Source organism: Motacilla alba, chromosome 2, assembly GCF_015832195.1.
Source record: "Motacilla alba alba isolate MOTALB_02 chromosome 2, Motacilla_alba_V1.0_pri, whole genome shotgun sequence".
Lineage (NCBI taxonomy): Eukaryota > Metazoa > Chordata > Aves > Passeriformes > Motacillidae > Motacilla > Motacilla alba.
Genome location: NC_052017.1, coordinates 86,394,185 through 86,407,979, shown reverse-complemented (window position 1 = coordinate 86,407,979; position 13,795 = coordinate 86,394,185). Strand labels below are relative to the sequence as shown.

Below are 13,795 nucleotides of genomic sequence, written 5' to 3'. Positions count from 1 at the left end.
GTTTCTTGTGTTAACGGAACTTCTTTCTTCGTAGTGGGTTGCTTGCACTGGAAGAATTATTTTTTAAATGTACAAACTGGTCACTACATCCCTTCTCACCTTCCACTTGCCTCCCTACCCTATTCCTCCCAACACCACTCCCCCTCCCCAAACAAAGAATTCTCTCTGAATGTAGGAAGAGTTGTAGTTTGCATTGCATAACATTTCTCCTCCCTCTCTTTAATTTAGGTACATCAAGAGAGCGTTCACATGATTCAAGTCACAAGCAGCTTGATCAATGAGACAGTAGCCAGTCATCCAGAATGGGCAAAGTAAGAATGCTGAAGTTAAGCGAATAGTATAGGGTGGATGAACAAGCTTCCAGGTGCTCTTATGCATAGTTTTTAATTTAAAAAATCCCCTAGGTGAACAGAAATGTGTGTATCTCTCACAGGCTAAAAGCTAAACTCTCAGACAGCAGAGATGTTTGTGCATTGCTCTGGAGGACTGTCAGTGTGGTATCTCATTTCAGGACTCATTGGGTTTTGGTGATGAAGGATGACTATATGAACTTCTCTAGCTACAGTTGTGGAGAAGAAACTTACATAGTGCAGAAGATGAAGAGATTTGTATTTTGTTCCTTTTTTCTAAGAAAGAGAAGTGCTGGCAAAGAATGCTCTAGAAAGCTTCAAGATAGAGCTAAATTATTTTTAAATGCAGAGAGCTGGATGTGGAGTGCATTTGAAGGAATAGGAGTTGGAGGATGTTGTTCCTGGAGTGAACTGAAGGAGAGTTCAGGGGTGGATGGGGGGAGTTTGGTGTGACTCAGTTGGGCAGGGCCATTCCTGTTATGAGTAGATGTGTGTAGTGTGTGCAGTGGGGAGTTTGTAAGGTTTTGGTCTGTGTAATGGCTAAAGTAAGCACCAAGACAAGTAGTAAGGGAGAGAGACGATTTTGAGAGAAATGTATCTAGAGGAAAATATGGGCACACTGGTGAGCAAAGGAGTGGACATCATGAAGAGCATGAACATCAGAGGGGGAATAGGTGAGGCTGAAAAGTGTGATTTTGAGGAGGGCATGTTCAGGTGGCTTTCATTCTGCTTCAGGTAAACAGACATTGGGCAAGTGTGAGGTACCGATTTAATGACAGCTAAAAAAGAATGGTTGACTCTTTCAAGGGCACATTCTAAATAAAAGTGATGGTGGTTTAAGAAGATTGAAAGAAAGTAGATGCTGTATTATAAGAGCAAAGCTATTTTTCAAAAACACAACTAAAAGGATATAGTTAATATCCACTGTAGTAATACATGCTTTAGCACTACTAAAGTAATCACAGTCATGAGAACAGAAAGCACTTAAAGCACTTGGTTTTATTCCTTCATGGCATCTCATGTGTTGTCTGGCCTTTCTGTTTTGCTGTAAGATGGAAATAAGTGGGACTAATGGAGGTTTGACTGTCAGAAGCTTATTTACATAATAAAACTACTGTTGTACTAGTTAAATAATTTGCAGAATTCTGGTATAACTTCTTACTTCCAGTGTTTGCATTCAAATTTGAAGTATCCATAACACTGTATTTTAGTTCATTGAGTAAGAATACCTCTTGCCAAATCCATGAAGCTTTACCAGCTTTCAGAGCTCTAGGCTCATATTATGTTTAGAGGTGAGTGACTGAAGTGTTGGGATTCCAATCTGGAACATTTCTGAAGCATTATACAGACAGAGGAGCTTCCATGTTGATCTTCAGTCAGGTGAATAAATGCAGCAGTTCTGTTTCCTGAATGCTTTCGTTTTGTTTTGGAAGGGCTCCCACAAGTGCCATTGAATCAAGATGTAAAAAGAAAGGGAAAGCAGAGATTGTGTGCCCTGTATTCACAAGTAAAGTGCTGACAACTCAGTAGGGTACATTGCTTGAAAGTGATGTGAGTCCCTGAAGAAATTCACAAGCAAGTGGTTTGGTGAGGACTTAGAAATAACTGATGTCTTTTTGTCGGCTGGTTGCTTTTTCATGGAAACTATGTTAACAATTTACATTCAGCTTGTAATTTCAAAAGATTGTGTTTGCAGCTAGGTGAGACTGCTTCATAGGATATTTTCAGGAAACTCTGTGAAAAAAAATAATATTGTGTGAATAGCATACATAGAGATTGAAGAACAGATCTCTTGTGGAAAAGTTGAGATATCAAATTAATTAAATTTGCAGGAACCTTGGAGGATTTTAAATGCAATGACATGCCCTAGATTTAATTCTGCTTTGCTTATGGGAAAATCTTTTCCTTAATATGTAGAAGGGAACATTTGAGTTGTAGTAATTTTATATGTATTTAACCATAATGATTTGTTGTTTCAGAATGTTAATTTGCAATATGTTTTGGGTGTAATGAAGTGAGTATAATATACAACGGTTAACTTTGTTTTCCCTTTTAAAATCCACCCTCCTCAGCTGGCTCCCAGAAGCTCAGGTCATTCAGAAGGCACTAAATTCTGCAGCTAACAACGTATACCAGTATGGCCGAGAATGGATCACACATAAGGTAAGAGAGAGCTGCCAAAAAGCTCAAATTCTTTGGTTTTTGTTTTCATTTCTTGTATTTCACAGAAGTAAAAAGAAATAAACTGTTCAGGGGATAGTTTCTTTTTAAGAACTGAAGAATCTGTCTTCATTCTAATGATTCCCAGTGAAAATGCATCAAATAAAATCAAGTAATTTTTTAACTGACTTTGGCTGTTGTATTATAGACAATGTAAACTTTTATTGGGACCACTGCTCCTCCCTCTCCCCTCATTTCTGCGTGGGCTGGGTGTGGTACACTGGACATTTTTTAAATCATAATTTGTATAGTTAAGCTATATTCTTCTTCAGAAGAATTTGCCAAGATTCTCACTCATATTTTTGATGTCTAGCACACATCTCAAATTATTTGAAATATTTCCTCTAAAGATATGATCAAGGGCTTTGGATTAAGGATTTTAGAGACAGCATTTGTTTTGCAGTGCAGAAAGAAATCCTTGGTGCAGCAGAATGTTTTCTAACAAAGTCTTTGAATTGTGAACCATTTTATCTGGAGTATATATTTCATGCTGATACTAATTTTTCTAATAACTTGGGTTTGAAATGTGCCTTTACAGACAATCTTACATTATTCATCAAGCATGAAGTTCATCAGTGGATGCCTGCTTTGTTCTGTCCTGTATAATAATAGATTTTTATGTGTTTTAGCTCCATAAGATTTTAGGAGAAAAAGTAAATAACACTGCTGTGATTGAAAAACAAGTGCTGGAGCTCTGGGACAGGCTTTATCACTCTTGGTTTGTGAAGGTAACTAATTTAAATGGTATACATGTAAACTATCATTTAGTACTCTGACATAATTATGCCAAGTATGCATTTCTGAGGAAGAGATTTGCAGAAATTTGGAAGGTTGAGTAAAGGTCAGTAAAAAGAAGGTAAAAGTTTCAAGTGTGTAAGACACATCATTCTAGAGTCACAGTTTTAGTAGAGCCAGAGCTGTGTCCTACATTTAAGTAGTTAAGTGTGGTTTTGTGTGTGCCGTTTTACAGTTTTCTCACTTTTTATAATTAGTATTTCATAGTTTAGCACTTTCTGCTGGTTATTCGGGTTGTTGAGGTCTTGGGAAAAGGCAACTGGTCTTCTGCGTGATTTGTGTAACTTTTATTAATTAGAAATTGTGACAAAGTAATTGTCCTCTCATTGAGTTTCTTACAAAGCATTTTTGCAGCCATCTTAAAATGGGTTCTAAACACTGAATGCTGAAAAGTTCCTAAGAGTTAAATCATTGTTACGCTGCCAATGTTGTCTGCAGTTTAAAGGAAAGAACAATTCATTAGCCGTTGTGCAATGGAAATATCAAATCCAGAAGTCATATCCCTGAAATACTTCTGTATATTTAAATGATTGCAATTACAGTAACACTTATCTTTATGCAGTTATTCTTCAAGTACCTCTAAGGTTCCAAGAAATCTCTGCATTAAAGAAATAACAATTTTGGTATAGAACTAGATGAACAGGTGATAGGTCTCCATACAGAAATGTAAATATTTACAAATACAGAAGGCCTATTCGAGGGAGATTTTTGACTATACGTATGTTTCTACTCTAAATAAATTGCTAGCTCAGAAGAAAATCTCTGTGTTGGCAGCGAATTGTTATAGAAGGTTGCTAATAGTACAGCACAAGGTGTAACAGTGCATCTAGAGAGAATTGGTAATGAGCAGAAAACGTAATGCTGTTAGATAAATCAGTGCAGGGACTGCACTTGGAATGATGTGTGGCAAAAAAAGGATACTGCCATTTTGCATGCAGGTTGCTAAAGCTAAAAGTGTGCAGAAAATTTTAACAAGTAGTGGAATGCTTATTGTGAAAATCAGAGTTAAGAACTTGAAGTCTTCTTCTATTAAAGACTCGTCAGCCGGTTTGCTTAAGCTTGCTTACAGAGAATTTTGGTCTCCTTCTCTGAAACACTTAAACACTTGTCACAGTCACAGCCTGTGGCATTCAAGATGGTAATCGGGTATTATTCACTGGGCAATAGGCAGCATCATAATTAGGGAGGAGCCACTTAAGGAATTAGCTGTTGTTTTTATGGCCATGTCCTGTTGTCTTGTTGCATTGCGGTTACAAAGGTGTGTCATCAGAAGAAATCCTCCTGCATCCAGTTTAGCTTTTAGGTTTTGTGTGATTGAACATTTTCTCTGGAGAGGTAGAAACTAATAGTGAGAAAACTAGTTGCTTAGACTTCTGCTTGCTTTTTTCTTCACAGGCTGTGCTGAGAAAACTTGTATGTTGCAAACTGTAAATTACGTAGGCAATAATTGAAATCATTACCTCTTTCTTATATGCTTTCATCAAGAGCAAAATAGATACGATTGTATCAGTCCAGCAGTAAAGGTGACTTTTAACTGAGGTGAATCAATACAACATACACATATCTAATTAAATGGGATAATGAACTACAGTTTTCTGTCAGACTTTAATTTTTCCAGTGCACAGAGTACTTCTAGGTATTTTTGGGGATGCCAGTTAAAGCAGCTCTAAGTATTTAGGTGCATGTTGGATCTATTCCTCATTAAGAAAACATCAGTCTAAAGCAATAGCTTTTGTCTTTCTCATATCTCTAAATTTTATTCAAATGTCTATTTGCTTTGTTTTTAAGAATGTGACACATTCTGGGAGACACAAAGGACACAAATGGCACATAAACCGTCAAAACAGCTGGCTTGGAGATATTCTGGACTGGCAAGATGTTGCATCGTTTGTTCACGATAACATTGAAACATTTCTCTCAGTATGTATTCTTTGCACTAACTGTGAAATTGGTCTAATTTTTAACTGATAGCAGTTTCTCTGAGAAAGGAGGAGTACCACTAAGGTTATGGATTCTTGTAAATGGAAACTTATGGAAACGCTGTTAGTGTTATTTACCTAATCAATTGTTGCAAGCCTATTTAAGATATAACTGTAAAACAAACATAAATGTTTATGATAAAGAAGCTCTTCTGCTTTCAGCATCTTCATAGATACCAGCTTCCCAGATGTCTTCCTGAGCCATATTGTTACCTGTGTCACCTGCAAGCCGATTTTCAGTGCATTATTTTATGTAGTCTTTTCTCTTTAAAAAGAAAACAGTCGGTTTAAGTTTTAACTGAAGAAGCTATTGACTAAGAGGTTGTGAAAACAAAACCAAGCAATAAAAGGGAGGGGGGTGATCTTTTTTTATTTTGCCTCAAATTACTATTATTTGTTGGGTTGAAAGCAGCTTATTTTTCTCTTCTTTTATGAAAGTTCTGTGGAGAACGAAATTAATATTTTACACAGTGTGAATTCCTGAATAAAAACATTTCATCTTATGAGGAGAAAAAGAGGTAGCATTGAAAGCAATACAAATTAAGGTGTTTCACAAAAAAAAAAAAAAAGTGTTAAATCCTAAGTGCTTCATACATAGAGTCAATCCCCAATATAGTTCATCTTTAACTTGAGCTGTTGTCATTACATTATCTTCAATTTTGGAAGACTGTTATTTATACCTAACTGGCACTATAGTAGATCTGTGGATGCAGTTAAAGATAATATTTTCCTCCAAGCAGTTCTTGGTTTAGACTGATAGGCATGTGTGCTTTTTCTCTCCTCCCCCAGTTGTTGCTTAGATTGTTACAGCTTCTACTATAGAAGATGTGAGGCAAGAAAGAGTTGAGAGAAACTTTATTGCAGTAAACCTTTTTTCAGTTAATTATGAAATTTGCTTGGTACTTTCTCAAATTTGGCCATGCATGCTTGAGGCAAAGGGTTTAAAAATGCAGCACATCAATGTGGAGTTTCCTTCTAGGCAAGTGGCACAGAAGGAGGAGAAACTACTTGATAAGAGTGTGTCATTTGCAGCATTGCTGCACAGTGCTCAGAAACCATGATGTAAAATGTGCTTCAGTAATCTTAGCAGGCTAGAGAGAGGTGAAGAAAAGTGTAAAGAGAATAAATATTTAAGAATGAAAAACATTAACATTAAAATTTTCATCTGGCTAACATGCTTGCTTTACTTCTAAAACCTGGTTTAAAAGTTCAAGAAAAAAGTGCCAGCAATTGACTTGCTTTCCTGTTTATTTCCAGGAACTCATTACTCATCAGCAGTGGGGAAACACCTGTCTTTTTTCTCCATGTACTCATGTCCTTAATAGCGGACTGTAAACCAGTCAGCTTAGTATAAAGCTCTAAATCCTGATTTCACATCCTTACTGGGCAGCATTTTCTTTCCTGGCTTGCTCATCTACAGCACATTGCATAAATATTACTCATGCTAATGTTTTTAATTAAAATTGATGAAAATACAGTCTCTGTTCTTGTTTAGTTCATTAAAACTTGGAGATTATTAAAATAAGAATAGCTTTTGCTTAAGTCTGGTATGTTTAAGCAAGTTTTTTACCTAGCCTAAGATACAAAGCAGCCTTACTCTATTCAGGATTTATGTTCTTACCAGAGCATGAAAACCTTTCTTCTGGTATTTTGAAGTGGAACAATGGGTTATTAGAATGGCATACTGAATTGGGAAGGGTTAATATTTTAAATTATGTGAGTGCTTTTGGGTGTGTATGTTCTGGGGATTTAATTTTTCTGTTGCTTAGATTCTTTAGTTTGGGTTTTTTCTAAGTTTGCTCTTTTCATATTTTATGGAACTTTGAGTGGGATTTAGATAAGATTAGATGGGGCTTTGAGCAACCTGGTCTAAGGAAAGGTGACCCTGCCTGTGGCAGGGGGATTGGGACCAGATGATCTTAAAGGTCCCTTCCAACCCAAACTGTTTTATTTTTTTTATTTTTTGGTTGAGTGTGTTTGTGGGGAGAATGAAATTGAACATTTGAAATCAGTGCTGGTTTGCAGTTCTTAAGAATATAGCAAGACACAATACAGTCCCAAAGCTATCCTGACAGGTTTTTTTTTAGCATACAGATAATTTAAAGACAACGAGATAGCTGTAAAGAGCTATGCAAAGAAGCAGATACAAAGCTCTAATGAGATTTCCTCCATTTTTGGAAAAGAATAAATGTGTATGATTACACTACTTGCATGTAACAAATATTTATGCATAGATTGAGTTTACCAAAAAATAACTGTCTTGCTAGCCCCTTGGCTTTCTGAAGTATTTCGGAATAGAACAGATGACAAGTTTTCTCTAAAAATACAGCTATTTGACAATGTCATATTACAGCCACAAGCAGATAAGCTCTTTTCCATTGATGGAAATCAAAGTGTTCTTCCTCCTTAATAGGAGAAGGAGTGTTTGCTGTAAGAAAAATGTTGAGAGATGACAGATGCTAGTGTTTCACTTCAGGCTTTTCCCGTAATGGAAGAAATTTTCATTTTAGAGTTGAATGCGTGTAATTAAATTACTGATGTAGGTGTGCTGGGGAATTGCTGGTGTTCATTTAATTTGTAACAACATGCATCGATTCAACTTTTCAACTTTGAGTATCAGGTAAAGCTGGGAAGATTTCTGTACTGCCCTCAAAATGTGCTGTTCATTATAGCAGTTATACTTAGCTGTAGTTTGAGGTAGACAGACCTTAATTATTTTGATGTAATTTACTATAAAAACATGTAAATTGCTGAAGATTTAATATGAAGATAAGCTTTTCCAAGACATCAGTTTGCTTTTTTTTTTTTCCTCTAAAAGCTTTGGTGTTAGCAGCACTGCTGCCTTTTTCCAGTATTAGAAGCAGTAGTGTTAAAAACCAGCATAATATAATCAGTGGTGTGTTTCTGAAGTGGATTTATTTCATCTCATTCTTGGCAGAGAGAGCAAGAGTAGAGCCTCACTTTGTCGTGTATTTTGCACCCCATACTCCACTCTAAGGTAGTTTATCAGATGGATGAAATAGGCAGCAAGTAGCTGGACTATTAAGATTTAATTTCTGAAAAATAAAAAAGACTCATTCTTTCCTCATTCATCTGCTTTTCCATTCATAATCCTTTTTCTCCATTTCTTGTATGCTTGTAGCATTGAGAAAGTGAATTGCTGCTGGCTAAATCTGTGATGATGACTCAGAGCTCCCTTGATGTTACATGAGACATTGCTAATGTCTTCTTAATTTGATCTTTTGGCTCCTTGCACAAGAATACTCATCATTCCACCAGCAGGTGGTATCTCATTCAGAGATCTCCCAGACAGGAAGACTGAAGACCTTGCACAGAGATACACACAGCAAGCTTCAGCTTAGCTGGGTTTCCCTTTCCATGCTTTTAGCATGACTGATCTGTGCATTTTAAATCAAGTCAGCTCCTCAAATATTTCATGGAATTACTACACATCCTATTATTTTTCTCTGGCTCCAGTAGTTTCTTCAAGTAATCTCATAAGTTTATAGTTAATTCAGTCCATTTTTCAGTAATATGTCGACTAGCATGTTGGGTTGGTTTTTTTACATCTTTATATCCAGTTTTATTCCCTTTATACAGAATTAGGCACATAGTTTTATCTGGCTTCCAGTAGTTTGCTGACGTGAAGTTCTCAGTAAATTACTGTTTTGATCAAGTGCCTTTTAACCCTCATTTTCGGGTGTTGACCAGTTTAAAAGTGGCCAAGAGGACACCCTCAGATGCCTGAGAATATTGTGTGCAATTTTTCTTTCTTGCCTGTTACACATTGGAAAGGCAGAGTAACTGATGCTGATGGTGGCACGGTGTGATGTGTAAGAGAGTCCTGAATTCTGTACAGCTTTGTAGTTCTTTTTAACACTGATCCCTCACAGCTGCTTGCAGAGCAGTGGTTTGGGGAAAGAGGTGTGGTTTTCTGTTATTTAATAGGAAAAAAGTAACTAAAAGTAATGTAGCATTGTTGCCTAAATATTCACACTTTGTTGTTTAGAGAACTCAGCTGGCAAGGCGTTAACAATTCTTCATGTGTAGTAGGTGACCTCATCAACTCAGCTGCAGTAGGCTCTGGGAATCAAACAGCATTATGAGCTCTTAGGTGCAGCTGCATGTAATTTGATTTTGTGAGTGGTAGGGAAGTATTTGAGCACGTTCTGACACTGTATTCAGTAATGATTAGTGTCTGCTATGTCTGTCTTCTCACCTTAGCTATGAAGAGCTTGTATCTTGAAATTTTAATGATACCTATGCGTAGCAAGGAATACTCTTTAGTTGGAGTCCTAAAAGATGCAGTTGCTTTCATAAGACATAGCAAAGCTGTAGAAAGCCACTACCTACATTTCTTCTAAAGCAGATGCGGGTGATAACTGGTTCAACAGTTCCAATCAATGACACCACAAAACAAGGATGTTCACAGGAGAGCCTTTCCTGATGTTAATGAAGCAACCTGATACCTACATTTGAACCTGCAGTTGTAGACTCCTTTTTATCAACCCTCGGGCTTAATCTTCTAGGGAAAGTGTTCAATAAATCCTGCCTATACTGGAGAAACATCCTATTTTGAAAACTTTCACAGTCCCACCAATTCTGTGCTCTCCTCTGGCAGATGGAACAAGCTCCTCTCCTTGTAAACTCTCACTGGTATCAGCTCAGCTTATGTGTTGCAAGTGAGGGTTTTAACAATTGCTATGATTACTAGTTAGAAGGCTGTTAAATCAGTTTACTGATTACTGTTTACTCTTTAGAGCAAAACTTGACCAGTTTTCATTAACAACGTGCCTCATACCCCTGGTTTGCTTTGCACTCTCCTAATCATTATCATTATGTATTGGAAGTGGTCAGTCCTTAACAATCATGTCCTACGTGAGCTGTGAGGCTAAAAAACCATCGTGATGGTGCGGTGTAGTTGTCACCAGTAGAGGCTGTTCTTAATGGAATGAGCCACAGGAGTGTAAATGAGCTGGCTGAAGAGCTTTTAGGTATGCAGAGCTGGAATTTAATGGACATCTTCTTTCCTCAGATCAAGGAGCTTGTCCTTTCTTAAGGTGTTCTTACTCCGGACAGCTCCCACCCCTTGGCCTCTGCTCTGGACTGTGTACTGTGATACTTGGGAAAAGTATTATTTTTCCAGGTAGTCACAGCTGCCTTGTCCTGTTGTTAGCCTGTTGTGGTTTCTTTCCCCCTTTCTTAGTTCCTACTGCATTTTCTTGAAGGAAAACCAATCTTCCTAGCTCATAAAGTTGTGCATCTTCAATGCCTTCTTACTCAAAGCACTGTTCCTGTGTCAGGGACCTTTGTTTTCAACCTGTGTTCTTATTTTCAAGGCCTTTGCTGCTGATCTGTGATTAAACTGCACATTATAACTGAAGACCTGTGGCACAGAAGCTTCTGTTCACACACCAAGTTCTAGTAACAAGCCTAAATATCTGGGCGGGGACCCTTGCATGCAACTTAAGGCCTGCTGTTAGCAATGATAGCACTATCCTTCCTGAATACCAACTGGAAGGCCTCTGCTTTAGCTACAAACCATTCACTCAGAATTCACTGTCCTGTGTGTCTGCAGTCCTCCTAACATAATGTGCCCATGATAATGTTACCATGGGGCGGCATGAATTTGTAGCACTGCTACGACCCCAGGATGAATTTGTAGTCAATAGAAGAAGCAAAGGGATAGGTGCCAGTGGGAGAACGTTTTTCAGCAGTGTCCTCTTCACGTCTAACCTCACTTGAATTCTGAAGAGACGCTAATAAAATCTGTACAAAAGATGAGCTTTAACATTTATAATTCCCATTAAATAGTAGGAAGCATGAACTAAGTAGGTCTTTCTGTGTTGTAATTCCCTGTCATTTCCCCCAGCACTTTTTCCCTCTCAAGTTCATGCTTAATAAATTATGTTTAATATGATTCACTCACTTCTAAAGGAGAGGTGATCACATGGTGATCACATTGTCTGCTCTACAAATGCTGACTACTGAGGAAGGTTTTTTTGGTTTTAGGGGGTGTTGGTTGATTGGTTTTGTTTTAATTTGGTCTAATTGCTATTTGTTAAACCAAGACTAATAGTTGCCAGTTTTTTAATAATTACTTAACTGATATAGCCTTACTCAAAATCACAACTTCTGCATTTCTCTGCAGATACTACTAAAAACATCATTACCATGAAAGCTTTTAACAACAAATTTATTGAAGTAGTAATTTTATTATTGGATTGGGAGCCTCAGATTCATTTCTGACTTGTGATGTTACTCCTTGTTCTTTGTGTCTTATAATTTTCTGCTTTTGAAAAGGTGAATATTTTCTCCCAAGACAAGATCTGCTTGGCAGGAATGTTAATCACAGTAAACAAGTGTCACCACATCTAGGTTTTTTGCAGTTTTACATAATGAAATACTTTTGAATACTGAGAGAAAAATTCCAAAACCTTATAATCAGCTACATAGAAACTTACCTTGGTAAAGTGGACATTTTCACTTGCTAGAACCTGCTGTAGTATAGGAGTGAGGAAAGATGATTTTTTTTTTGTCGTCTTTGTTTAGCTTGATGGAGATTAATCACTCAGCAAGTAATTCTCTGTCCTTGCTAATAGCATCCAATGTCTAAATCTGTATTCTCCCTCCTTTTTCAGATCCTGGAGTCTCTGTGGATTGTGATGAGTCGCAATGTGAGCCTGTTGTTTACTACTGTTACAGCATTAGTGACAATCCTCTTCCACAGTGGGACAGCTCTTCTCAATTTTGTGCTTTCAGTGGTAAGTAGTGTGTCATTGATTTACATGGTCCATTTTACTGGAGTAACCTAATTGCACATATTGTAACAAGGAAAACTCAAACCTAAAGCATTGAAAACATCTTCTAAACTTATCTAATACCAAAATTCTGTAAGCTTTTGCAAATTTACTATCAGTTTGGGGGCATTCTAGGTGAAGGGCAAGATTAGGAGGTAGTAAGTCTTCCTGTCTTCACTATTTTGTTAGTGGAAAATTCTTGTTTCAGGCCTTAAAGGTACTAAGCTGTAGTTTGTAATGTCCTACATAAGTGCTGAAACCTTATAGCAGGTCTGCATAAGCATATCCCTATACAAGCCACTGCATTCAGGAGATGGAAAAATGTTTTTACAGGGAAATCACCAATTTTGTTCTCTAGTTGTCTTCCATAAAAAAAGATTGCATGAGAGCCTTTTATTTCTTCCTTAGTCCACAACTTCACCCAAGATGGCACATTTAAAACTGTGTCCTAAATTTTTGTTAGTATACAAAAGTTGCAAGCTTGGGAACTAATTGCCAATGATTTCAAGGCACTCAGGCTCAGATAGAAAATTTATTTTTAGATGCCTAATGACTTATATCAAGTTCATTGCATGCTATTGCTGTGATGCATGATCCTGACTTTTTGTCTGCCAGCAGCATCCTGCCTCTTGTTGGGGCATTTGTGCAGTCAGCTGGTTTAGCAGAGGTAATTGGGATCTTGCTGTGTTGGAATTCTTTTAAAGGTTAGATGCTTGAACTGTACTTTTATTTTTTCATTTTTCAGGTTTCCTAGTTGCCACAGAAAAGTTTTTACTGGTTTGGGGTGGCACACACTAACTTAAATTTTCCAACAAGATAATGTTCATAGTTGTTAGCTTTTCTGCTGATTACATTTCAATCCAGTTTTAGTTACCTTGAATAGAAATTAAAATACTGAGTTCTGTTTCAGGTTTAAAAAATTGTTCTTTAAAGCGTGGAAACAATGGACACTTTGTTCAAAAGCTCAATTTTGAAAAATACGTCTTCCATCAAAAAACTAAGTAGGAATGTCAATCCGTGTAGAACATCCATCCATGATCCAGTTAGATTGTGTTCAGATCTTCAGCAGACTTTTGAAAACTGATCATTAGTTACAGAAGTGTCACTTGTATTTCACTTCTGAATACAAGTTCCTGTGTGCACACGTGTGCCCATGGATTTATGTGTATGCCTTTGTGTGGATGTATAATTATGCACATGTGTGTACTCACATGTGCACTCACTCACTCTGCTCATATTCTCTTACAAAGACTGGAAGAGAAAAAGTTCAATTTGGCTGATGGGCATCTACAGTCCTGCAGGGAATGCACAGATTTTGGATGTTGTTAAACACACAACTAAACAAACAACCAAAAAAACCAAAACAAGCAAAAAACTCCCAACAAACAAAAATCCTGAAGCTTTTCAGCAGAAAATCGAGTATGAGAAGCTGATACAAAAATATTTACTGAATCAATGGACCTGATGCACAAGCAATTAGGTTGTATGTTTCTTGATACCTGTGGAAATGCTGAATTATCATTTTGCTAGAGAGTATTTACCCAGAGTTTTCTCCTTGAATTCAGTCTATCCCTCCTCAACTTAGAGTATGTAATGTTTTCAGCTACAGGACAAATTCTACAGCATGAAGTAGTAATCCATCAATTGTTTA

General features: G+C 37.1%; 1 protein-coding gene across 2 annotated transcripts in view; it reads left to right on the top strand.

The window, feature by feature from the left end:
* The window catches only part of TMEM245 (transmembrane protein 245), a 76,749-nt gene that overhangs the window by 33,841 nt on the left and 29,113 nt on the right, over positions 1-13,795 (top strand). For both annotated transcript variants that reach the window (XM_038126749.1, XM_038126748.1), the window contains 5 exons: positions 229-311; positions 2,423-2,513; positions 3,200-3,298; positions 5,154-5,285; positions 11,986-12,108. In XM_038126749.1, coding sequence (XP_037982677.1) covers positions 229-311; positions 2,423-2,513; positions 3,200-3,298; positions 5,154-5,285; positions 11,986-12,108 — 528 coding nt within the window. The remainder of the gene's footprint in view (positions 1-228; positions 312-2,422; positions 2,514-3,199; positions 3,299-5,153; positions 5,286-11,985; positions 12,109-13,795) is intronic.